The 25,757-nt window shown below is 42.7% G+C and overlaps 1 protein-coding gene across 6 annotated transcripts in view; it reads right to left on the bottom strand.

Annotated features, from left to right (window-relative positions):
- The window catches only part of sphkap (SPHK1 interactor, AKAP domain containing), a 135,949-nt gene that overhangs the window by 13,604 nt on the left and 96,588 nt on the right, over positions 1-25,757 (bottom strand). For 4 of the 6 annotated variants that reach the window (XM_086261039.1, XM_086261038.1, XM_086261042.1 and 1 more), the window contains 2 exons: positions 18,494-18,596; positions 17,174-17,284 (listed from right to left, as the gene is read on the bottom strand). In XM_086261039.1, coding sequence (XP_086117165.1) covers positions 17,174-17,284; positions 18,494-18,596 — 214 coding nt within the window. Of the gene's footprint in view, positions 1-17,173; positions 17,285-18,493; positions 18,597-20,968; positions 21,276-25,583; positions 25,697-25,757 lie in introns of those variants that run through there. The other 2 variants (XM_086261037.1, XM_086261040.1) reach the window with 2 other exon arrangements.

Genomic DNA, 25,757 nt, shown 5'->3' with positions numbered 1-25,757 from the left:
TTATACAGAGAACAAGCCAAAAACTCCAACAAAGGACTGATCCACAGTTACTGGACATATTCAGTTGCACCTATTGTTGGATTATGTTCAGTATTTGGTTCCACCTAAGGTTTGCATATTTTGTGTCCTCACAAATCCCTGTGGGATTGTAGATAACAGAAAAACGAATAACCAAATCTAGTTTGTTTTCATTTAAAAAAAAAAAAAAAAAAATTGGCTCTTGTTGATTTTTTTAGGATCATGAAAGGTCACAGTGTCTAACATCTAACCATCTGTTGGTTGCTCATTAATTTAGTCATTCTTAGTTACTGTGGTATCTTCTCTTCTCTCAGTGAACTTGGGGATGGGGGGGAGAGAATACTGCTAGCTCTCCCTTTCACTGCCGCCACCTCCACGTCTGCTCTACCTGCTGATATCTAACCCCATTCTTTCCTCTACAGACCTGCAAAAACAATATAGATTCAAATAACCACATTTTGACGCCCATCACAGTTTGAAATAATTTCCCCTGAACCTCCTGAGGTGTGCCTGGCGTTTGCTGCTAGGCTTTTAAGCAGCAGTTGTGAGACGGCACACATACCTCACGACTTTCATCTTTTCCTCATTTATCTGTGTTTGCTTAAAGAAGATCTAGTCCCAGAAAGCAGTGTCAAAGTATAGAAGCCACAACAGATCCACATGTATTTTTTTGGGTAATTTTGGGGGGGAAATAATGTCACATTTTCTAGCTGCAGATGTTAAAGTGAAGCAACAACTGCTGCGATAAATAGGCCAATGTACTCATGAGTTTATATTCCAACATGAGGATTTGCTTCTGCTGTTTTTGCCATCTTTAAAACACAGTCAGGGCTTCTTCATCAAAGAAAATGGTAGAGTTAAAAGAAACAAAAGACTGATAACTTTCAAAGAAAGGGCAGTGACAAAAAACAAAAAACCTGTCTGCAAAGTCAGATGGAAGCAGTCAAAATATCCTTCAGCCAAAAGCATAATGTGACACATTCAGAAAGGCCAATTTCCCCCTCACCTTCAATCTGCTATCTTCCAGTCAAACAATGATTTCTAAACTATGAAGGCTAATAGGATGAAAAATGCTGCTCGAAAACAGATTCAGCCAAACAGAAAAGATGTGAAGTTAATGGCAGCTGACAATGACAGAATCTATGAAAAGTCTCTCCAGTCGCACCCTGATGAGGATGGTGGATTTTTATTTAACTATGGATGGATGGATATTTAGTCATTCATTTATGTTTGTCTGGTGCCCTTCACGGGCCGCATGTGTCACCTATAACATTCTCCTTTGCTGACTCGCTATCAAAATAATCAGAGCAATCTACTCAGCGAGGAGTGAAAGCAGTTTGCCGTTTTGCTCGTCTTTTCAGATCAGTTTACAGGGCGTGATGACGACCTTTTCTGTTGTCACAATTGCCGTTAAATGCCAGTGAGATGCACATCAGGCATTAGATTACACACCAGTATAAAAATATTTCCACATGCTGAACCTAATCTGATCCAAAAAGGAGGCTGATAATTGATTTTTTTAACTTCTTTCACTGTGTTTGGTTTTGTGTCTGCAGTTTTTCACTTCCTGTCCACTTGCTCATCACGGGATGAACAGCCGGTTCCGTTCCCTAGCTTATGAATGTCTCAGCAGTATTCGCTTGTGCTGATTATTTGGAAATGTTCCCAGAGAAAGCCACCACGACATCTCCCACCCGTCTACCAACACGTCGCCTGCGCACAACCCACAGGCAGAACAAATCGAGCGATCCAGACCCGTGACCTTGAGAGGGGACTGAAGCAATTTAACACTATCAGACGGCGAGAGTCGAGAGGAGGTTGTTCTACATTTGGGAAAGGAGAGGACCATTCAGCCGTCTCATGGTGACGCAAGCGCAGGGACATGCTCTGATTCTATCAGACATAGTGGACAACACGCAGGTGCATCAGCCCGTCTCTGAAGGACCGACCAGGTGGGTGAGATAAAGAGGACAAAGAAATGGTTTGATGTTAGAACGTGATGAAGAATAATGGGCTCCAGTTTTGAGCAACAGCCAGTAGTAAGAGGTTATTAGCTTTGACTTATATTTTATATCAGTAGTTACATTATGGCTTCATAGTGTAGTGGTTTAGACGGTTGCTTAGAAAGTCAGAAAGGAGATACAAACCTATTTGGGGTTGCATCAGGAACGACGTGTACAAATCTCTTGACTCAAATATGCAGTGAAGCTGATTAACGGATAAAGGTAGCTTATCACTAATTATATTCATTTTCTAAGTGAAGTTCATGGTTAAAGTTCCACTAACTGATGGAGTAACAAACCTTGGACATGCTGACATTTACAATAATCACCTTCGAGGTGGTTTATTGAGCCCGCTGAGCAGCCGCAGAGCATACTAACACTCATTTGGAGTGTCTGACCACCTCATGAGTCTTAGATCAATACTCCCTCTCCGTCTGAGATTTGACTTCTGCTTTCACCAGCTGATTGCTACCTACCTTAAAACAGAATAATTGCTACGATGCCTTCCAGTCAGGTTTTAGACAGAACCACAGCACTGAAACCGCTCTGACCAAAGTGTTTAATGACATATGTCTGAATACAGACAGTGGAAAAATGTCAGTCCTAGTTTTACTGGATCTCAGTGCAGCATTTGATACAGTTGACCACAACATATTACTCAAACGACTGGAGAACTGGACAGGTCTTTCAGGAACTGTACTAAACTGGTTCAAAACATACGTAGAAAACAGGAAATACTTTGTATCAATAGGTAACTTCACATCTGAGCAGACAAGTATCACATGTGGAGTTCCCCAAGGTTCCATCTTGGGACCCCTTCTGTTTAACATCTACATGCTCCCACTGGCACAGATTATAAACAACAACAAAATAAACTATCACAGCTATGCAGATGACACACAAATATATATCACAATGTCACCAGGAGACCGAGGCCCTGTACAGGCTCTTGGTAAATGCATTGAGGAAATCAATGACTGGTTGTGCCACAATTTTCTCCAGCTAAACAAAAACAAAACTGAGGTAATAGTCTTTGGCGCCAAAGAAAAACGATTACAGGTCACCAGAGAACTTCAATCTATACACCAAAAAACCACAAACCAGGCGAGAAATTTGGGTGTAGTGATGATGCAGACCTAAACTTAGAAAAACACATTAAGACAATAACAAAGTCAGCTTACTATCACCTCAAGAATATATCAAGGATAAAAGATCTGATGTCTCAACAGGACCTGGAAAAACTAGTCCATGCATTCATCTTTAGTAGGCTTGATTACTGTAACAGCATCTTTACAGGTCTACCTAAAAAAAATCAGTCAGACAACTACAGCTCATTCAGAACTCTGCTGCTCGAGTCCTCACTAAGACCAAAAAAGTGGACCACATCAGTCCAGCTCTGAGGTCCTTACACTGGCTGCCTGTCCGTCAGAGGATAGACTTTAAAGTTCTGATGCTGGCCTATAAAGCTCTGAATGGTTTAGGACCAAAATACATCAATGACCTCCTGACCCAATATGAACCATCCAGATCCCTCAGGTCATCTGGATCCGGTCTTTTATCAGTTCCCAGAGTCAGAACCAGACACGGAGAAGCTGCATTCAGCTTTTATGCTCCTTATATCTGGAACAAACTCCCAGAAAGCCTCAGATCAGCTGAAACACTCAGTTTATTTAAATCCAGGTTGAAGACTCACCTGTTCTCAGCTGCATTTGAATAAAGCACCAAATCCACACTTTAAGCTTAAATTTCAAAACTTACATTTAACTACTGATTTTATCTACTGTTCTGATTTTATCTGTTTTGATTTTATATACTGTTGTTTGTTTGTTTGTTAATTAGTTAGTTTATTTGCTTGTTTTATTCAATTTTAAATCATGCTTTTTATTTGTTCTTGTTTCTAATGTCTCTGTAAAGCACTTTGAATCACCTTGTTGTTGAATTGTGCTATACAAATAAACTTGCCTTGCCTTATAACTGAACCAGGAGCAACAGTGAAAGCAACGAGAGCGTTCAGAAAAGAAAAAGCCAAAAGGGTTCATTTCTATCAAACAGCTGTTTCACAGAAAGTAACGGTGTGATTTAAGAGTATTGTGAAAATAAATTGTAAATTTTTTTAAGGGTGTGCACGTCTACACGCAGGCTCGTGTTCGTGTCAGAACTCTGGCTAAGACCTGCTGTTGAGCGTCTCCCCACGCGTTCGTGCTTCACTAGGTGCTCAACCCGTGAAAATTTACAGCTGTGCTCGGCTTCAGCCCAGGTGGTCAGTGTGGGAACTCGGGGTGACTCTGACCACCTGTGCTGACAGACCACCAAAACGGTCAGAGATGACCTTTACTAGAGAAGGAAAACAAATTTCAGTTTTACCAGCGAGCTTAGGTGCTAGATGTCCTCGCCATTGTTTTAACAGACTAAGGAAAAACAAGTCACATACTGAACTTTGAAGCCAAACATGTGTTAAATTGCACATTTATTTTTGGAATTAACCTTGTGAAATGTTTGATACTGCTTAACAAACAAGCGGACCATTGGCTATTTTTGGGGGCCTTTTTATGGTGTAGCTGATCAGAGATTACATTTTTCTTTGATTTAACCTTTATACAGGTACATGTCTCATTTACAGAGAATTGTTTGATGATCACTAGCATAACATATCACCCCTCCATTTTGAGCCTATAGGAATGTAGTGTGTGAATGTGCGGAGGATTGCCTGATACAGACAAAATAAATGTTAAACACAGAATACTTGTCAACATGCTGAAATTGTCCACAGGGCAGTTGTACAGTTTTAGCTTCTGTATGATACAGTTAGATTTATAGTGAGTGTCCATCTATGACCCCAACTCTGCAGGCATGCACACATCCTGCACAGGGGTACAATTGTCCTGACTTATTTATGCATAAAATCCTATTTAGCCAAACTGTCAAGCAAGCACATTTCTTTCTTTGTACTAGTGCACGCACACACACACACACACACACACACACACTTTACAGATAGAGTTTCAAGACAACATTATGTGCACAGACATGGTCAATATAAGAAATCATTACAAACATTCTGCGTCCTTTGTCCATCAAAGCCTCGTTCCTCCAAAGCAGCCCCCCTCTCTACTCCCTACTCTGATCCTCCTACACACAGCTGCTGCTGCTCTTGGTTCTGCTGTCTCCTCTTTCTCTTTTAAGAGTGGCTCTTTTTTTTCCTCGTGCCTTAAAATACATATATCCTGAACAACCCTATTTACGCTTTCTCCTCATCTTTCCCCCCAAAAAACTAACAATAAATTCCACAAACATGAACTAATTACTGAAATAATACTACATAAATAGTAGTACTTGTCAAACATTTACTTTGGTCTTTTTATGCAGTTGTCCTGCAGGTATATTTTGCATGTCCTTCGTTTCCACTGGTGGTGTAATTAAAAAGAAGAAAAAAAAAAGGAAACACATGGACATGGTCCCAAGCTTCCTTTATTTCTTTCTTGTAATGCGTTTTGACTTATCTCGGTAGCTGGCAACTTTAATTATAATCCATTTTAAGTGTAGGTGAATGCAAACTACGTTTTTTTTTTTGGGGGGGGGGGGGGGGGGGGAGAACAGCAAGGCTCAGTGGCTCTGCCATATTAATTTTGCAAGCTACACTGTGCTGGTGTTGAGACCAGACAGGCATGCTGTTCACACAGACTGATGATTATAAACAGCCTGAAATTGTGGTCGTACATTTAAGTACCTGCCTATAAAATGCATAACATCAGCTGTCCACGAGGCCATAAAGGAAAAGAACACATGCTGCACACCGAGACTGGCCAGGCTTAGTCGCTTCCTATTTGATATGCGTGATCAGATATAGCTTTAAAATAAAAAACAAACAACAAAGCAACAACATGTACTATTCTCAAATCCAGACGTGAAAAAGAGGTTAATTTTAAACAGCTGTGCCTTTCTATTGCTGAATCACGCAGTGTTATACGATCACTGCTTGGCAGTGAGCTGCTGAATTTAGCGCCCCAGGCTAAAAGAATGCTACATACAATGTTGTGAAAAAGTATTTGTTCGCTTGCCACTTACATGTTTCAGCACAAACAAGTTTACTTGAGTAATAACTTGAGTAAATATAAAATTCAGTTTTTAAATTATGATTTCATTTATTGAGAGGAAAAAACAAAAACAAACACTGTATGAAAAGGTAGCTGCTAGCTTTCCACACCCAGGCCTGATTACTGCCAGACCTGTTGAATCATGAAATTCTTTAAATAGAACCTGACAAAGTGAATAGACTCAAAAATCTCAAAAGGCATGATCTAAAGAAACAGATGGAAAAACAAAGCTGACATCGATCAGTCTGGAAAAAGTTATCTGGAGGCTTTGGGACTCCACTGAACTACAGTGAGAGCCATTATCCTTAAATGGAGAAAACTTGGAAAGGTGGTGAACTTTCCCAGGAGTGGGCGGTCCACCAAAATTACTCCAGGAGTGCATTGATAATTCATCCAGGAGGTCACAAAAGAAGCCAGAACAACATTACAGAACTGCAGGACTCACGTGTCACAGTTAAGGTCAAAGTCTGTGTTTCAACAATAAAAAAAGGACACTGAGCAAAAATGGCTTCCAACGGAGAGTCCCAATGAGAAAAACAAAGACCCGTCAATGATGATCCTAAGACTGACAAGGCAACCCCTAAAGTATTTGGAACGCCTGAGTCCTGTTACATCTGCTGTAAAACTAACACAGCATTTCATAAACAGATCATCATACCAACAGGCAAACATGGTTCTGGGGTTGCTTTGCTGCTTTAAGACCTGGGCTGTAATTCATGGAACCATGAATTCTGCTCGCTACCAGAAAATGGGGAAACCCTCCAATGTGACTGAATTAAAACCATTGCCAGTTAACACAAAATGTCTTGACTGCAGTTCTTGCTGCCAAGATTGGCAGAACCAGTCATTAGGTTTAGAGGACAAGGGCAGGACAATGCTCTTTTACACAGGGCAGGTAGGTTTGAGTAGCTTTGTCAAAATCTGTTTGATGATCTGAAACATTTAAGTGTGACGCAAAAAAACTAAGAAATCAGAAAGGCGACAAATACAGCTGTCGTCTTCTGATTCTTCTTACTATATACGTCAGTTGAGTTGACAGATGTATACATTCACCAAAGGGTCATATTTTTCAGTAAATACAGGTGGAAACATGTCAGTAGGATCTTTTAAGTGATCTCAAACCTTAAAGGACTGAGGTGAAAATGACTAAGAGTAGGTTACAGGTCTCTGAAGGCCCGGGTAGGTGATGCTTCAGTTTTTGAAACGCATACATTCAATTGTGTCTACACATTTGGAGAAGTGCTGAGATGAGCTAACAATACAGTTTATCACAAAGTTTGCAATGCAAAGAATGATTTGGCTTTATCACTGGATGAGAGTGCGTAGGAAGTTAATCAATGCTATTTCTATTTACATCTGTTGTACAGTTACACTCCCATTTCCTCTCTCCAGAAATGTAATCCTATTATCACCAACCCCAAATCCCTTCTGGTACGCAGCCACAGAAACACAGTAGTCATACTAATATTAAATCTGTTAAATAAGACATTACAGTAAATATAAGTGCTTTGAAGCAATTTCATTATTAGCCATCATTTTCATATTTTTTCCTCCTCCACTGCTTTTACTATCTCTATTGTCACCTTGCTAGGCTAAGAGAAACGCGTGCGTCCACGTTCAAAATGCATTGTTTTAAATTTGTGAAGTCACTGTGCTAAAGCCAACGCACGATATTAAGCCAGTGCATAAAATTACACACCTCCCAAATGTGTTACTGCACATTAGGCTGGCTTCCAGCTCCAGAGACAGCTACACATCACCTAAACAAGACCCCGTCCAAGCTACACGTTGAACTAAGACTATACGATCAATATTAAATAAACATGCACTAAAAACTAGATTTCCAACACACTATGGATTAAGAATGGTATGTCGCTCTAGTTTATGTGCGTTTGAAGGCAGGTGAGCAGATACTTTTGGAAATACAGTGTCTCTCAAAACAATTTGGGAAGAGGGAGGGAAATAAATCTTGGATGCCTCTGCACTGTTGCCCCTGAGCAGACAAATTCATCTTCGCCTCAACTATAAATATTCAGACTTAGTGACACACAATCTAATATAAAGACAAAAAAATAGGAGGACTTTAGACCACAGCTTTGCACCATAAGCAAAAATCTGTCAAAAAAGACAGACAGTCTAAAGAAGAAACTGCGAGAAGTGGTTTAAGTCTTGGATGAAGGAGGTTTTGTTTCCTGCTCCGATCCTGCTTTAAGTCAGCGCTGCTGCCGTGGCCGATGGCATATTTATTCTGTCCCCCCCTTCTCTCTCTGTCAGGAAGGGAAAGGTCAGGACACGACACACTACCCAAGTGAGAAGTGTTTGAGTCTCGTGATGAATAGGTCATTTTCCTACATGGACTGCAGTTCAAAGGGGAAGATGGATGGAGAGAGGAATGGAAAGTGTTCGGCAGAGGCTCTGAAGGCTAACCTAAACTTCTCGTGTCAGTTTGGGAAACATTTCCTGCATGTGAAAAGTGCCGACAATAGTTTAAATATATGGACTTCTGCTCTCTCTAATTCTTCTTTTATTGCTGGAGTTTTATGAACAGCTTAGTTTTAAATCATGTTGGTAAATAAATGCAAGTAGCAGATAGAACAATAGACATTCGCAGAGGTTAAGCAACAATTTGCCTCGCAAATGAGAAAAAAATTAGGTGCTGCATTTCTCTTCAAAACGCTCATCTTGTCAGAGCACTCAGGGGTGTGATGAAATTCAGTGTGACTATCGCAGCAACATGACACTTCTCTGTGACTTCATGCATTAAAACATGAGTGAATGATCAAAGGTGACAACGCGATGCAGCCAGAGGTGGATTATGGAGCGAAACACAGAAAATCCAGAGCTTTTATCTTTTATTTAGCTCAGTTTTTGGCCTTCCACACTCATTTTAGACTACTCCTGTTCCTAAACACACAAACACTGATGCTTTTCCCCCTTTCCCTCACTCAAGCGATCATTCCTTAGAAAACTTAACCTCATAGACTTGTTGGCCTTTGGATATCAAGGTTTAAACTGTACATATTTGTATATAAAAGTACATTTTCATCCCTGTGCTTCTTTTATGATGGCATTAACTGTAAATTCCAGTTTGACTGATTCTCTGTGCAAGCTGCAGAAAAGCTGAACGGTGAATTGAGAGTCACGAGAGCGATTTGTCATGTTGCAGTCCGAGAGCGTTGCTCCAAGGGGACGGGTCTCATCTGTTTGCAGTCGTATTAACGTTTTCCTCTGATTCATAGAAAACAGTAGAGTAAAGAAAACAAATGGCCATTGTATTATTTATACAAAACCTGAAGATTAAGATGCTAGGGCTTACGTTATATGGAAGAAAAATTAACACTGTCTGCATAAACTCAGGTAGGAGCTTGAGAATAGTCTTCTGCAGAGTCGTCTTTATTTTCATGTTGGCACTGGTCACACACAGCTTTTCATGGAAAGCAAAAAAAGTCCCTCCGTCCCTCACATCATTTACAGGCATTTATGCATATATAAGCTTTCTTCACATTTCAATCAGGTTGAGGTTTGGACTTTGACTGGGCCACTGCAGCAACTTGATTCTTGTTTTTCTCCATTTGCTGGTGTTCTTGGATTCATTGTCCTGTTGCACGATCCAGTTATGGCCAGGTTTTAGCTGTCAGAAAGACAGCCTCGCATTTGAATACTTTGCTCTGCAAAGTCTAAGGAGCTTGGAAAGAAATGCATCTGGACTTCCCAGATGCTCCCAGACTCCTCTTTCAAATCATCTGAGAAGAGTGAAAGAAGCCATCTATGTCCACTGCGAATGACCATCTTTGAACAGAGGCCTGTGTCTTATGACACCAACTGTCTGCCATCTATAATCCAGTTTTGAGATCCCTTCCCAGAAGCCTCAGCACCCACTCACAACTTGGGCCATTTGACCTCAGAAAATCACATGATAGGGTGGGGCTAGGTTTCACCTGAAACCTTGGCTGATTGTGACCCACGCCCGTTTTCACACCTTGGCTCGTGTGACTAGGTAGAGGATCATTAGGGGGTCCTCTTGGGACCCACTTGGGTACACTCCCATAGGGCTTAAAATCTGGGACTCTCCACCAATCGCTCTTAGAACTGAAGAAGCTTCTTGGATAAGTTTCCTTGAAGACCTTTCAGCTCTTAAGTCCAGATTTACTGCTGACTCTGATCAGGAAAGTGAGACGTCGAAAGAGAGGTAAGCGAGCCGGCGTACTCGTGCGTTTGAGGAGACGCGGACTGAGAACGGCCCTTCCTGGGATCTTCCTTTCTAATGTACGCTCACTCTGGAATAAGATAGACGAACTGGCCCTGATGAGAAGCATGAACAGAGACTTTGCCTCCTCCTGTGTCTTATGTTTTACGGAGTCGTGGCTCAGTGAGGACATCCCGGACTGCGCGCTCAAGCTGGAGGGCTTTCATCTGCTGCGCGCGGACCGGCAGGCCGCTCTCTCCGGTAAAACCAAAGGTGGAGGTGTCTGCTTCTACATCAATAGTGGCTGGTGCACAGATGTAACAGTGATTGCTCAGCACTGCTCTCCCTCTCTGGAATATCTTTTTATTCACTGCAAACCGTTTTATTCTCCGCGGGAGTTTGCTTCATTCATCCTGGCCGCTGTTTACATCCCACCAGACGCAGATGCGCAAGCAGCTCAGTGCGCACTCGCAGAGCAGATTCTCCACATGGAGCGGACATACCCGGACTCTCTCATCATTGCTCTTGGGGACTTTAACAAAGCCAATCTGAGCCATGAGCTTCCGAAATACAAGCAGTATATTAAATGCCCGACCAGAGAGGAGAGGACATTGGACCACTGCTACAGCACGATCAGCGGGGCCTATCGCGCGGTGCCGCGCGCTTCACTCGGACTTTCTGACCACGTCATGATCCACCTAATCCCCGCGTACAGACAGAGGCTGAAGTTCTCCAAACCTGTCGTGAGGACCAAAAAACTGTGGAGCAACGAGGCTGTGGAGGAGCTTTGCACGTGTTTGGAGACCACAGACTGGGACACAATGAAGGCTGCTTCTAACAGCTTGGACGAGTTTACGGACACTGTCACCTCCTATATCCACTTCTGTGAGGACAGCATTGTGCCATCACGCACCAGGGTGAGTTATAACAACGACAAACCCTGGTTTACTCCTAAACTCAAAAAGCTGTGGCTGGAAAAGAGTAAGGCGTTCAGAAGCGGAGACAGGGACTGCTACAGAGAGGCCAAGTACAGGTTCACTAAAGAAGTGGACATTGCCAAACATCAGCACTCTGAGAAGATGCAGCAGCAGATCTCAGAGAATGACTCGGCCTCTGTGTGGAAAGGTTTTAGGAATATTACAAACTACAAGCCTAAAACCCCCCACTCCACTGATGACTTGCTCTTAGCCAACACCCTTAACGACTTCTACTGCCGTTTTGACGAGCCATCAGGCAGCCTTCACACCTCCAACGACCCCAACAATAGAGGCACTTTGGACACTCATTCCCCCACCTCTCCCCCCTCCATAGAGCCATCACCACCTTCAAACTGTTCACCTGCAACACCCGCCCCCTCACCCCACACAAAAGAGGATTTCACACCACCTCCTCCGACCACAACTCTTCATATTCATGAAGCAGATGTGAGGAAGCAGTTTAGGAGTCTGAATGCTCGGAAAGCTCCCGGCCCAGACGGTGTGTCTCCTGCCACCCTCAGACACTGTGCAAACGAGCTGGCCCCAGTGTTTTCTGGCATCTTCAACTCCTCACTGCAGGCATGTCATGTGCCTGCCTGCTTCAAGTCCTCTACCATAATCCCTGTCCCCAAGAAACCTAGGATCACTGGACTAAATGACTACAGACCCGTGGCTCTGACATCTGTGGTCATGAAGTCATTTGAGCGCCTAGTTCTCTCCCATCTCAAGACCCTCACGGCCCCCCTCCTGGACCCCCTGCAGTTTGCATATAGAGCCAACAGGTCTGTAGACGACGCCATCAACATGGCCCTACACTTCATCCTGCAGCATCTGGACTCCCCAGGAACCTACGCCAGGATCCTGTTTGTGGACTTCAGCTCTGCCTTCAACACCATCCTTCCAGACCATCTCCGAGGCAAGCTTTCCCAGATGAATGTGCCTGATCCCATCTGCCGGTGGATCACTGACTTCCTGACGGACAGGAAGCAGCACGTGAGGCTGGGAAAGAATGTCTCGGACTCCCGGACCATCAGCACCGGCTCCCCTCAGGGCTGTGTTCTTTCTCCTCTGCTCTTCTCCCTGTACACCAACTGCTGCACCTCCACCCACCAGTCTGTCAAGCTAATCAAGTTCGCAGATGACACCACCGTCATTGGGCTCATCTCGGACGGGGACGAGTCTGCCTACAGGAGGGAGGTTGAACGTCTGGTGTCTTGGTGCAGCCACAACAACCTGGTGCTGAATGCCCAGAAGACAGTGGAGATTATTGTGGACTTCAGGAAGCACACAGCCCCACTCCCCCCCATCATCCTGACTGACACCCCCATCACCTCTGTGGACTCATTCCGCTTCCTGGGTACCACCATCACCCAGGACCTGAAGTGGGAGCCCACCATCACCTCCGTCATCAAGAAAGCCCAGCAGAGGATGTACTTCCTGAGGCAGCTGAAGAAATTCAACCTGCCAACACGGACGATGATGCAATTCTACACTGCAATCATCGAGTCCATCCTCACCTCCTCCATCACCGTGTGGTACGCTGGAGCCACTATCAGGGACAAACAGAGACTGCAGCGTGTTGTGCGCTCTGCTGAGAAGGTGATTGGCTGCAGACTCCCATCTCTGCAGGACCTGTACACCTCCAGGACACTGCGGCGTGCAGCCCGGATCTCAGCTGACCCTTCTCACCCTGGACACAGTCTGTTTGACCTGCTCCCCTCAGGCAGGAGGCTCCGGTCCATTCGCACCAGAACCTCTCGCCACAAGAACAGTTTCTTCCCCTCTGCTGTTGGACACATGAACAATAACCACATGATTGTCCCCGCCACTAACACATGACCCTACGCTGTGTCACTGCATCATTTCATGTTTGGCACTGATCACCACCTGCACTCATGTATATATCTTTCTACGTAGCACTCATAATTCTTATTCTCATGTATATATCTCATGTATATCTCATGCACATATCTTTCTTTCTACATAGCACTTTAATTCTTATTGTCTGCTGATAGGTTTGTAGCTTGAACCTATTCGCTGGAACGTTAAGACAATATAATTACACTGCAAGCAAGATGCAAGTAGGCAAACTTCTTCATGGTACTCGTGCACGGGAGAGAACCAGACAGAGCGCCGTTCCTTCGCTTGACCCCAGTAGCTCTCGTCCGTTCTCCCATACACTGTCCTTTTATTGAGGTTACATGAATATGCATAGGTTCATTAACATACGATGTCTACATACAAACAAAGAGTACCTTGCCTGTGTGTGTGTGTGTGTGTGTGTGTGTGTGTGTGTGTGTGTGTGTGTGGACTGCTGATCAAAGGGTCAAACATCCTTGGTCAGGAAGAGGGTAGCCTCCCCCTCACCCTAGATGGTTCATCCTAGATAACACGGTGAGGAAGTCCTGCAGTTCATCTAAACAAAGAGCACTTAGACTAGAACAGACGTAGCTACGTTAATCCTACCATAAAACAATAAGACACGGTATGACCTCTCATGCTCCCAAAGTGCTGTCTAATACACACAAAGTTTGCAGACTATCAAGGATCAAAACCTCTACCAATCTACAACTAATTACAAAACTCTAAGCATATATAAGTAAATATTTCTAAGCATAAATGACAATCAACAATACAAATCTAACATCTGCACTGAAGCACCGCAGCAATTTCCTAATGTTGTAAACCTCAACATCTGGCAATAAACCCATTCTGATTCTGATTCTGATTTTCTTTCCAACCTCCTTAGACTAAAATGACCTGGATGACTCAGAACCTTAGCAGAGACATATCTGCTGTACAAAGTTCATGGTTGGGTCAGTAATTTTGCGGTATCCAGATCCTTTGGCAGCAAAATATAATCAGCCCTCCACCTTAACAGCTGGTATGAGATGTTTGTGATGATATGCTGTGGTTGGTTTTTGCCAAGCATGGCGCTCTGCATTATGGTCAAACATTTCCACTTTGATCTTGTTTGTCCAATAGACACTGTTCCTGAGGTCTTTAGTTTACATGTGACTTTGCAAACCTAAGCTGTGCTGCCATCTTCTTTTAGGAGAGGAAGAGACTTTCTCCTGGCAACCCTCCCGCACAAGCCGTTCTTGTTCAGTCTTTCTAATTGTACTGTCTTGAACTTTAATATTTAACACATTTGGGTTTTTTTACGCTTGCTCTGAGCATTACACCGTCTGACCTTAAGGTGAATTTGCTGCGACATCCACCCCTGGATTGTCTTGTGTTGCAGTTTGTGTCTGGATTGATGCTACAGACCAAGAAACTGCCAATCTTTCTGATTTGATAGAGGTGCGCACACTTGCTGATGATTCAAGTGCATCTGATTAGCAGAAAGTGGCTGCCACTTGTCCTTTTAACTCCTATGAAAACTGTATGCATGTACTTATTTTTTCATGGTTGCGCAACCAGTGGATAACAGGTGCATTTTGAGCGATGTACAGATCATCAGCCCTCTATAAATCTATTAAACTTAAAGTAGACATGTTTTCATCTCGTCCTTTTTTCTTTTCCTATGTAATCTTGCAACTCTGTTACTTTGGATTATTTTTATTATTAAACATGCTCAAAGATAATAATAAAAAAAAAAAAAAAAAAAAGGGTCAGTGTATGTCTAAGTAATTCCTATAAGGCAAACACTCAAAAAACCCAGTAGATAATAGGATCATCTCAGAGACACAGCTCTGAAACCCTAACCAACTGCTGTTCAAATGTTTTGTTTGTGAAAGACAACCAAACTGAAGCAAGTTGGCTTAAATTGATGGCGACCTTAAACAGCTTTGATGAAAAATGCAGGATCAGTATGTGAAACACAGGAATGTTGGGATCTCGGTGAAATAGAAAACTGACAAAACACAGTTGTTCGAAGCTTGTGCACATCATCTACAAGAATGCAGCTCATGTCGGGTGGTTGCAGGAACATTCAATTCAGCATGCAGCTGCTCACACTTACGAAGTGTGACATGAGTGTGAGAACTGTGCTCTTTGCTAAATTACTGCTATTCCTGTTACCTTGGTAATGATTACCAAGCACTCGAGGCATCTTTTATGGATGGGGGAAAACAATGTGCAAGCACTTTATTGCTTATTAAGTGGTGTATTACTGCCACTTACATTAGCTACATAAAACTGACCATCTTAGCCTGTGACAGAGATAATTATAGAAATTAAAAGTAACTCTTGCTCGTGTATTGATTCAGTAGCGAGGATAAACTGCAGTAAGTTCAATGGCACTGGTTAGCTAAGGCTTGAAAACCCTGTTACTGTTTGTTGTGTTTCACTGCAGACACACCTGTCAAATCCCACTTTAACCCCCAACGCTAACCTCAAAAATGTGCTGTGAACTGAGAGCAACAGAAGTAGCAATAAAACAATAAAAATCCACGGCAGGTCTGTGACACTGCAGTTTAGCATGGCGATAATAAAATAATAATAATAATTATCAGTGATTCTAACATGGTGATGTAGTGCTTATCATGTTAACCATTAAGAACATTTACACCTACAATCTGGATGATTTGGGGAGAATCAGTTTGGGATATTTTCTACGACTGCCCTTCCTCACATCAGAAAATGCACTTCAGGAAATTAAATTCCACTTCAAAAACTACTGGAAATATTCAGTGGACAGAGCATGTTGGACAGTCAATCCCGTAAATATTGGCTTTGTTATTCACAAATCGGTGCAATCCAACATCAACTTTGCACAAGGGAACTGTCTGTTTATGTGATTGTGGGATGCAGTACCATTCAGACAGAAAATGACATTGAATGTGTGCATCATGTATAAAAACATAATGACAACTCGCTGCAGATGACCTGCGTGCTATAAACTGACAGAATCATTAGAACTTGTAGACGTGGAAAGCAAAGCAGCTTTTGGTCCATAGAGCTGGTCCTGCAGTCAATGAGATGAGGCTGCAAGATGTGACCGGTGATTTAGAAGTGTTGCTTGGATTCTCCTGGTAAATATGTGTAGATTACATATAAATGGGATTTTTTTTTTTTTAAAGAAAAAGTCAAGAAGCAGGGAGTCAAAAGATAATCTGCAGCTGAAGGTAAGAAATTTAATTTTATCCCGGAGGGGCTTGAATGTAGACTTATTATTAGGCTGTGACAGCGTGAAAGAATATGCCATTCTTATTGAGAAACAGCTGGTGTTATTAGAGAGAACAGATTGTGTACTTCAGCTACTTTCCTTAATGAGTCCCACCTACATTAAAGATTGTGAGACTCCGGGGTAAAGCATTTTATTAAGAGCGTTGATCTAGTTTATGTCACATTTCAACGATGGTGTAAAATTGAACTGATATGCTTGAAGGATCAAACACCGGCCATTCCCGAACAAGAACCAAGTGCCTTTTACCCCTGACAGATGCAAATCCTGAATGTAATTCATACTGAATTTACAATTCATAAGACAGAGTGACGCTAAGGAAAATAAAAGGCTTCCACTCAGTGTTTGCACTCTGTTAATTTACAATTTCACAAAGTGAACAAAACAGCAAATTGAAATGACGTGCGAAAAGTGTTCACGCGACAGACGTAACGTCACTGAAAGTGATAAATGATTATCAAAGACCCTGCTCGTTAAAGTGAGCTTTCAAAAGCAGAAAGCTGAATAGAGCTGCAGTTTGTATCTACTCAAAGTTTCTGAGTAGATTATGAGCAAAACCTTTCAGTTAAATAGCAACAAGAAGCTACCACGAGCCTGCTGTAAAATATCTGTTTTTAAAGACACGCTCAGTGGAAGCAGACTGAAGATGGGCCTTCACATCGTTCCTGCCTTAAATTTCAAACCGTTTCCTTTCCATCGCTGAACATAAAGACTGAACACTAGAGCCGATGTGGTCAGACTTTGTTGCCAACACGTATGCTACTCACCATGGTGCAGCCGCCCTCCATGTCGTCATCCAGCAGGCCCAGTCTGCACAGAGCCTTTTCATTCCTCAGCCAGTACTCCGATGAGTCCAGCACACTGTTACTGCACAGAACCTGAAGCATACAGATGAACTCTACTCAGATGCACCAACGCACACAGCGAATGACACCCACCCCCCCCACCACCACACACACACTTTCTGAGTCACCCATCCACTTTCATCTGCCACTCTGCTTTCCCTTCAGGAGGATGGGATCAATTGACCTTTCTCTAGGACATTTATTTCAGTTTAAGTGTCCGCAGCTAGGCATCAGAAATCTGTCAACTAAGCAGTCACAGATAGTGTCCTCCCTTAGGTGATATTTTCATGAAACCCTAGGATGAAACGTAAAATCACGCAGCTGGTTATTTATAATGTTCTTCTCCGTAATAATCTAGTGTGTTGTAACTGCTGGCCAAGCTGTTTTAATAACCTCTCAGTTGCAAAAATCAGTGATCCTCTTATGACAGTAATTGGTATTGACCTCATTAAATGCATCTGTGATCTTTCATTTGTAAAAGAAGATTGTTTTGTACTACTCAAGTGCAGCAGATAAAAGGTTAAAATCACATTTTATCCATTAATAGCATTCTTGTGCAATTATTGTGACACGTGACTGCGTTGTTCATTCTCACTATGTATTTTTAGTGACAAACCATGTCCCCACATGCTTGCACCCTCTGGAACAGGCCATCTGTGCAGGCCTTCAGCCAGGTAAAAGTGACGCAGGGTCAGCTGATCTCACCGAGAGCGATAATATCGAAGGCTGCTGCCACAGGTCAGCGGAGCCAGAGGCCCAATTATAAGATAGATATCACCTTCTGTCTGTACAGGACACTTTGGTGGAAGTCAGTTAAGAACATGAGCAGTAGGCTAATTAGACTCCACCAGCACACATACATAATGTACAGTCAGGCACACACACCCAAAAGATCTACGGTACACACACTTTGAAAGGAAATTCAATCTAAGCCACCACCTCAGCCCACTGATCTGTATTATTTCTCGTCCTGTCTCTGTGGCACTGGGATGTGATAAATCTACTGGGCTGACCCGGGGGGCCTGACTGTTCCTCTTATTACACAACCCCTGAGCGTCACTGGCACCCAGGAGGAGGAAATGAACATTTCTGGCACTGCTAGAAACATATAGACTGATGGAAAGGCAAATATGACAGACAGGTGCACAGAAACATGAGCTGAGAAACAAGCAACCCCCCCCCCCCCATCCTGTTATATCCAAGATGCTATGACCAAGACAGGTTTTGAACACCCAGTCTTACCTTCTTACAGGCGCTGATGGACGATGGCACTGCGCTCTCTGTGCTGCCTCCCTCCACCTCGATAGACTCTGAGCCTTCAAACATGGCAGACGACTGGAAGTTACTGCAAGGCAAAAGGGCACAGAGTTGACTTTGTCAGAGCGAGTTCTCGTCAAAGACTTCCCTTTTTTAAAAAAAAATCTGGAATCGGTAAAGAGCGGTTATCTGGGCTTACTGGAGCGGCCCATTGACTGTCACATTTGCTCAAACTGTAAAGCTGGGACACTCATCTGTTGAATTAAGCAAACAGTTATTGTCAGACGGGAGATGCATTTCAATATTCTGCACCGAATACTTCATTCACTTCAGCTCGACCCTTCATAACCCAACGAGACAGGATCAAAGCCATTACCCATGCCTGAGCCCTGATCCTACAGTCAAGAAAATGTAACAGTTTATATCCAACCAAAGTGACATTTCTAATGAATAACTGAAGTTGATTTATTATTTATTTATTGTCTGTGGATGTCAAGACCCCTTTTATCGCATCATTTGTTAAGTAAAAAAAAAAAAGTGGTCTTCTCCCCCAGAATGAGATATACAAATACATTCTGCATAAATGTAAAGCCAAACCTTTGTTGCTTTTAGCAGGAGGCTTTCATGCTATTCACAAGACTCTAAAGTGGTTTCCATTATCTGAAATAAACTAATATCAAACAAGCATGGAGCAATGGCAGTGCACCGTCCAAACATCAGAGCTTCTGTGCCAGATCCAAAAATTTGACTTGGAAAGCAGCAGCAGGAAAGGATCACAACATGTGACCTTTATTTGGAGCGCAGGACAAAATTATTGGACAAACTGTAGTGACGGGTACCTGTCAGAGTGCACAACGAGACGAAACACCGCAAACTCCAAAATCTCAGAAAGGCGTCATTATCCTCTATGCATGCTTTCACTGAGATAAGCCAAATCGAAGCTTATCCGGAATGGCATTTATGAGGATCAATTTGGAAAATGAAGAGGCTGGGGGTGCATATTTAAATAGGAACAGCTGTTTTTTTCTATAATCCACATATTTCAAAGCAAATTAAAAGCATTCTGTTTCCAAAGTCCCCCCCCCTCTTCCCGGGGGAATCACACAACTGTATCCGTTTGCAGTTAATGAACATGTCTGATGTAAATAAACTGTCACCAGAAAAATGAGTTTGCTGTGAATGTCCTGAACCACTAGGAAAAAAACAAAATAAGATAAAAAATAATGTACTGGAGATAAGTGGATATGACGTGCTTTAAATAGGCTGCTGTGTCTGCAAGGCGCACATCAAAACACCCATTACACACACACACACACACACACACACACACACACACACACACACACACACACACACACACACAAAATGATTCTGCGGTGAATTTGTCGGATGCTTGCACAAAACTAGATGGATGCAGGGTGAAAAATGGACGCGGGAAAACGCTTTTAAAGGGAAAGAAACGAAAATGGAAAAACGCCATAAAGCGGTTTGTTGGTGGTTTTCATGCACACGATGAGCGTTTATCACAGAAAACTGAAGACGAGGGGAAATGATTTGTCACGCGCGACCTGCTTTCTAATCTTTGCACCTAACGACCTCTCCATCACGACACTGTGATGACTGACAGTTATGTGCGCTCAAGTGCTCCCGGGCCCGAGGTAACCAACAGGCATCAGCCTGAAGTGAGGACACAATTAACCCCCTGCAATGTCTGGTTTTTAGACACGTCACCCTCCCCGGGTCTGCTGCTGTAATTCACTATGAAAGCTTGTACGATTGAGGATTTCATGCTCAGGGATGAGCGGGCCAGTTTACTGGTCCACAAGCTGGTAACTTTTGACGTTATCTTTGAGATTCCACAACTAAAAATAACCAGCGTGGCAAATTAAGATCTATAGACTGCACGAGCCTTCAATTTCACCTTCGACTACATGAAGCAGAAGACTAAAACTTACCAAGAAGGGGCAAAAAAATAAATAAATTTGGAAACGTGACTGCTGCCACTGTCAGACATTTCTATCAACTAAGCCAGGCTGGGTAAAACACCTTATTAACGGCAGAGCACTGGCAATAGCCAATAGCCTTCTCTGAAAGCAGCTCTGGTGTCACACTGCATGGATTTAGTGCGTTTTTCCCCCTCACAGTAAACAAGCACTCTGCACAGCACTGAAATCCCCACGTTGTACACCTGGAGCCTATACAACAAATTACACGCCGCACTGGCACATGTTGTAGGTAGACTTAAACTACCTAAAACACCATATCCGAAAATATCACATTAAAATTCTGTGCGAAGCCCCCCTAAAAAACATTAAAGTTCCACTCGAGTGAAAGAAAAACACCACAAAGTCTGAACAACATGCTCTCAAATCAGTTGCTGCACAGACAGATTTCGTTTTGGAATATGTGGTCGTCGATGTGTTATTTTTCTTTAAAGCTACTATAATTAAGACGTCTTACCTCGGCGTCTTCAGAAGGCACTTTGCGCCTGCCATTGTATTAAAAAAAGAAAGAAAAAGAAAACAGCCAAACTGTCCTCAGACGACGTGTTTATTTCCTCTGCGGGGGCAGGATGACAAGAAGAGGTACAGTGGAGCGCTTTGACGCGTAATTGTCCCCTGGACACTCTCCGGTCCAGATGCGCATCCCTGATCGAGGAGTGAAGGAATCCCACACCGTTTCAGCGTGACTGGATGGGGACTGTGACGAGCCCCCCCTCCCCCCGTGGAATCAGCAGCAGAATGAGCAGCAGCAGCGCTTGCCTGTCCGCTCTGCGCGTCTGTGCCGTGTGGAAGCGCAGGAGCCCGTGGATCAAACGTAACGAGGTGCACGACGCAGGCAAGGGCATTTGACACGGATAGAGCGCGCGCGCGTCCATGCACGAGCACATCGAGCTTGTTAAACTTAAAGCGTGTAATTGTTTTGTCTGCTTTTGATTACTGGCGGTAATTATTTTTGACACTTGCGAGCATCCCAGCCAACAGCAGGCACAATTTTTTGACTTATTATCCCGAAATGTCAAAATGGCGAGCCAGGTGCCCAGACAGTTTACACATTCAGCAGGCAAGGGGCAACAAGCATTCCCCTGGGAGCTCTGGTTCATGTTAAATGAAAAATTCAGCACTTTTAGCTTTATCTCAATTAACCCCAGAGAGAAGCAGTCTCCTTTTAACCGGATGCTTCACTTTGTGGCTGTTTGTTACTGTGCAGGTAGTGTGTCATTTGACAGAGCTTGTTTGTTGGAAGACAGCTGCCAGTGCATCTGGGAATTATGCTGATGAGCACCAGGAGAGTGAACCAAAATAGTAGCCTAAAGCTGCTGGCAGCAAATCCAAAACAGTGGAAAATGTTAAATGAATCTGCAGAGCTGGAAGAAACTGCAGAGCTGGCTATAATTCTTAGAGGGCTTGTCATTAGGAGCACTTTAAACAGGCGTTTGATCCTTTACACATTTCAAAAAGGTTGTAGCTTTAAGCCTGTTATGACACACGGGGCAGAATCTATACCACAAACACACACATCACATGGTAGTTGCCAACTGAGAGAACTATTGAATACATATATATCTGTATCTGACATCAACTAATGTTCCACCCTTTGATCCAAGGAGGTCACCAAAAGCCAGACTAGGGAGTGAAAGAACCATGACCTTCAGTTCTGTTATTGCAGTGAGAATAATGTTGCTGGAAAGGAGAGAAAAAGTGAAGAAAGTGGTGGATATGAAAGATCTGAGACAGCAGGTGTCCTGATGAGATGCAAAGGAGTGACAAGTTCCAGAAAAACCCAGCATTAAGAGTTTCAGTAAGGTTCTGGGCCACTGGGTGCCGTCATAAATGCTTAAATCTACCTTGACACCAATTCTGCAAGTCTTTCGAACTGGAAGGAAGGAACACCACACTTCCAAAGGATTCCCTCATCCAGTTTTTTTTTTCTTTTTTTTTTCTGGCTTCCTCACAGCTCTCATGTGTGTTGAAACATAATGACTTTTACTAGTCAGCAAACCACACTGTTACCATTCATGCTCTTTAGGTGGGTAGCACCATCATCCCGGAAGAAAACATCGAGATAGAAATGTTTCATCGTAGGGTAAAGGTGATCACTCACAACTATTTTGCATTGATTTGCAAGTGATCCTGATCTCTGAAGGGGCAAACCCAGCAAAATGCTCCCTTAGAGTAGATCTCATCACCGTAAGGTCAAGGGTTGGTCCTTTAATTTGACACTATACCATGTGTTTGTCTGCGTGTTAGAGCAAGAGAGGAGGAGAAAAGACGATTCTGTTGTAGATTTGTATGGTGACTAAAGAGTTGGGCTCCTTCACTCTGCTCAAAGGAGCATTTTTACCAAAGGGAATGCTTTTGTGCTCAAAGAAAATACATCTTATGCTGTTATCAGCATCCCGCAATTAGTCTGTGTCTCTACCCTTTGCTTTCATTCAGCTCTAACAATATCAAAGCCTAATTTCTGTAGTAGCAGTCTTGGCCATGCAGCATACAGAAAATAAGAAAAAACCCACATGATAAAGTATTCAGTGTTTCAAATGAAGTTTTCCCATCCATACTTTTCTGCATTCAAAATTAATGAAGACATATAGATAGTGCCTATAAACTTGTCTTGCTCAGCCAGCTTCCATCCAAAGCTTCTTCCACATTCTGATATAAATAGCAACAGTCCTGCATTAGCCAGCACTTCTCACCAACTGTTAATGCCCTCCCTGGTTATGTACGGTACCAGCTAATTTCATGCTTCTCTTCTGTTGAAAAGCAGTTTGTCCTCCCTGAATCTTTTCAAATAAACAAACAATTCTGCAAAGAGACAGGCAAAGCAAAACACATAAGGGAAACCCATGCAGCTCACAGGTCAACAGAATAACTGCAAATAATGTAAATTAAAAAAAACAAACAAATCCCATCATCAGTCGGGCTTTAGAGTTTCATTATTCTGTGTGTAGTAAAACAAAGCATGCAGAATATTTTCATGCATTTCCAGTGCAGCTCTGTGTTATCAAGTATGGAGGATAGTGTCGAAGAGTATCTTGGTTTTCAGCAGAACAGAAACTCCCACGTCATCTAAGACTTTGCTGTTGGGCGGTGTGCATGAGTGACCTTAAAAGGTGACCCACATAGAATATCACTACACTACTCCCCGCCATCACCTGCACTTTCTAAATATAGATTTAATATCAGATTTAAGAAGAAAGAAGCATTCTGGTGTCACAGCAAAGCATGCGATTTTTATGAAATGCTGCGTTTACTGTCATGTAGATTAGAACTTTTCTGTCTGCCGTCTTTGATGGCAGGTTTTAAGCCTCAGCTTAGAGTGTCTAATATTGTGTTCTCAATAGGTGTAGTAGAACCATAGAACACCTCGGAATTGTGCAGGACACCTAAAATAATTTAATAAGAGTTAGATCATTTAGAAACTATAAGTTTGGCAAACAACGCGTTAGATTCAATAGTTCTGTTTTAGTAAATGAACTGGTTCTTAGATTAGCTTTTTTCATACTCTAAGCACTTAAAGTGCTTTATGCAACATGTATCATTCACCCATTCATACTCCGATCAATGCACTGGAGGGCTACTTGGGTATCACTTGCCCAAGGATACTTATGCATCCAAACTGGAGACTGGAGCAGGCAGGGATCAACCCTCCAACCTCCTGATTAGCAGATGACCTGTACTACTTCCCTAGCTACAACCACCACTACTTGCCCATCTCACCCAGAATAAGTTCAATGCAGCGACTTTGACTACGAATGTGAAAATAAGCCTCCACAATAATAAAAAGACCAGTCAGCACTGCAATTCAACGACACCACACACTGCAGCCACTAAAATCATCATACTGTTGAATCCAGACTCGCTAACACACATGCAAGCAAACACGCGCACACACTCTCTCCTCGTGAAGACTTCTTCCTTCTCAGGACTTCCTTTAATATCCAAAAACTTTCTCCATCCCTTCAATGCACCAGTGGGCCTTGTGTGCTGCGATGTGAAGGGTCGGAACTTTTCTTCAGAGCTCTCTTTTCTCATTCTGCGCACACCATCTTTGATCATATTTTGTTAGAACTACTGACTGCAACATAAATAGCTTTGTGAAGAGCTTGCCTAAACATGTGCACCATTTGTACAATTCAATCACACCGCTCCTTGTGATCCCGGACTTTTTGCTCCATCTTAAAGAGTAACCACTGTGAGAAAGTATGAACACTTATCTCTAGAAGTGGTTGGACAGCACATCATACACACTGGCTCATCTGAGCTTACCCAGGCCTTTTGCTTGAGATTTTCTTCATCTCTCTAAAACTAACACAACAGTAGTAGGTGATCAAAGGGCAGTAAATCTTTCTATAGTCAAGGGTGTAATTCTGAGATTTGTTGAACCCTGTTTAGAAGTATAAACCTTGTTTTGGCAGAGGCAGCAGCATCTAACAGTTACACAACTGAATTTAAGACAGTTGCAACGAAACTGAAAACATCGAATCTTCACAAATGCTTTTGTTATCTTTTCCATTGTTTAAGCACTGCTTCCAGCCAAGAGTGATGCCATAAATCCCCTATAGCTGCAGAAAAAGCTAACATTGTTATCTTTTTACAAAAAAAAAACAGCTGAACATGAGAGGGTTTTGGACCAATTTTGTGTTCTCCATTCTTTAAGCACCGGTTTGAGCACCGTTTAAGCACCGGCACCGTTTCAAAAGTACCGGTTTGGCACCGGTATCGGATAAAACCTAAACGATACCCATCCCTAATAATTATTATTAAATTTAACACCAAATAGATCAGTGCTGTTAGTTTGGCCTTAATTGGGAGAGACTGTGATGGCTGCAGTTACAGCCACACATATTGGGTAATATCTATCAAACATCTCAGTGCTACTTACACATAACACTACACTTAGATTTATCTTTCTTTAAATATAGTATTTAATTTACAGAGTAAGAAAGGGTTGGTTTCGGTTTAGATTTAATTTACTTATACAATCATATTATACTGTATTCTAAAATAAGTACGGACATTTTAGTTTACACAGTTGGGCGTATGATTTAATCTTTCTTTGTTTTCGGAGTTACCTCAGTGGCAGCTGCTCCAGGTCCTTTGGTTGATGAGCTAAGAAGTGGGAAAAAGGGCGGAGCAAGCCTATATGGAGACCTGCTAATTGGGTCATACCACAACTCTGGATCATGGGGGGAATGTAATTTGTTATGTTAGTTTCAGTCCGGTTTTTGTGTGTTCTACCCCTTTTT

The sequence above is a fragment of the Aulonocara sp. 'chitande type north' Nkhata Bay genome, linkage group LG14 (assembly GCF_057382095.1).
Source record: "Aulonocara sp. 'chitande type north' Nkhata Bay isolate Kocher_YH1m ecotype deep benthic linkage group LG14, A_spYH_male_GT1.1, whole genome shotgun sequence".
NCBI lineage: Eukaryota > Metazoa > Chordata > Actinopteri > Cichliformes > Cichlidae > Aulonocara > Aulonocara sp. 'chitande type north' Nkhata Bay.
Note: the sequence above shows the minus strand (reverse complement) of the source record. Positions and strands in the feature narration are given on the sequence as shown.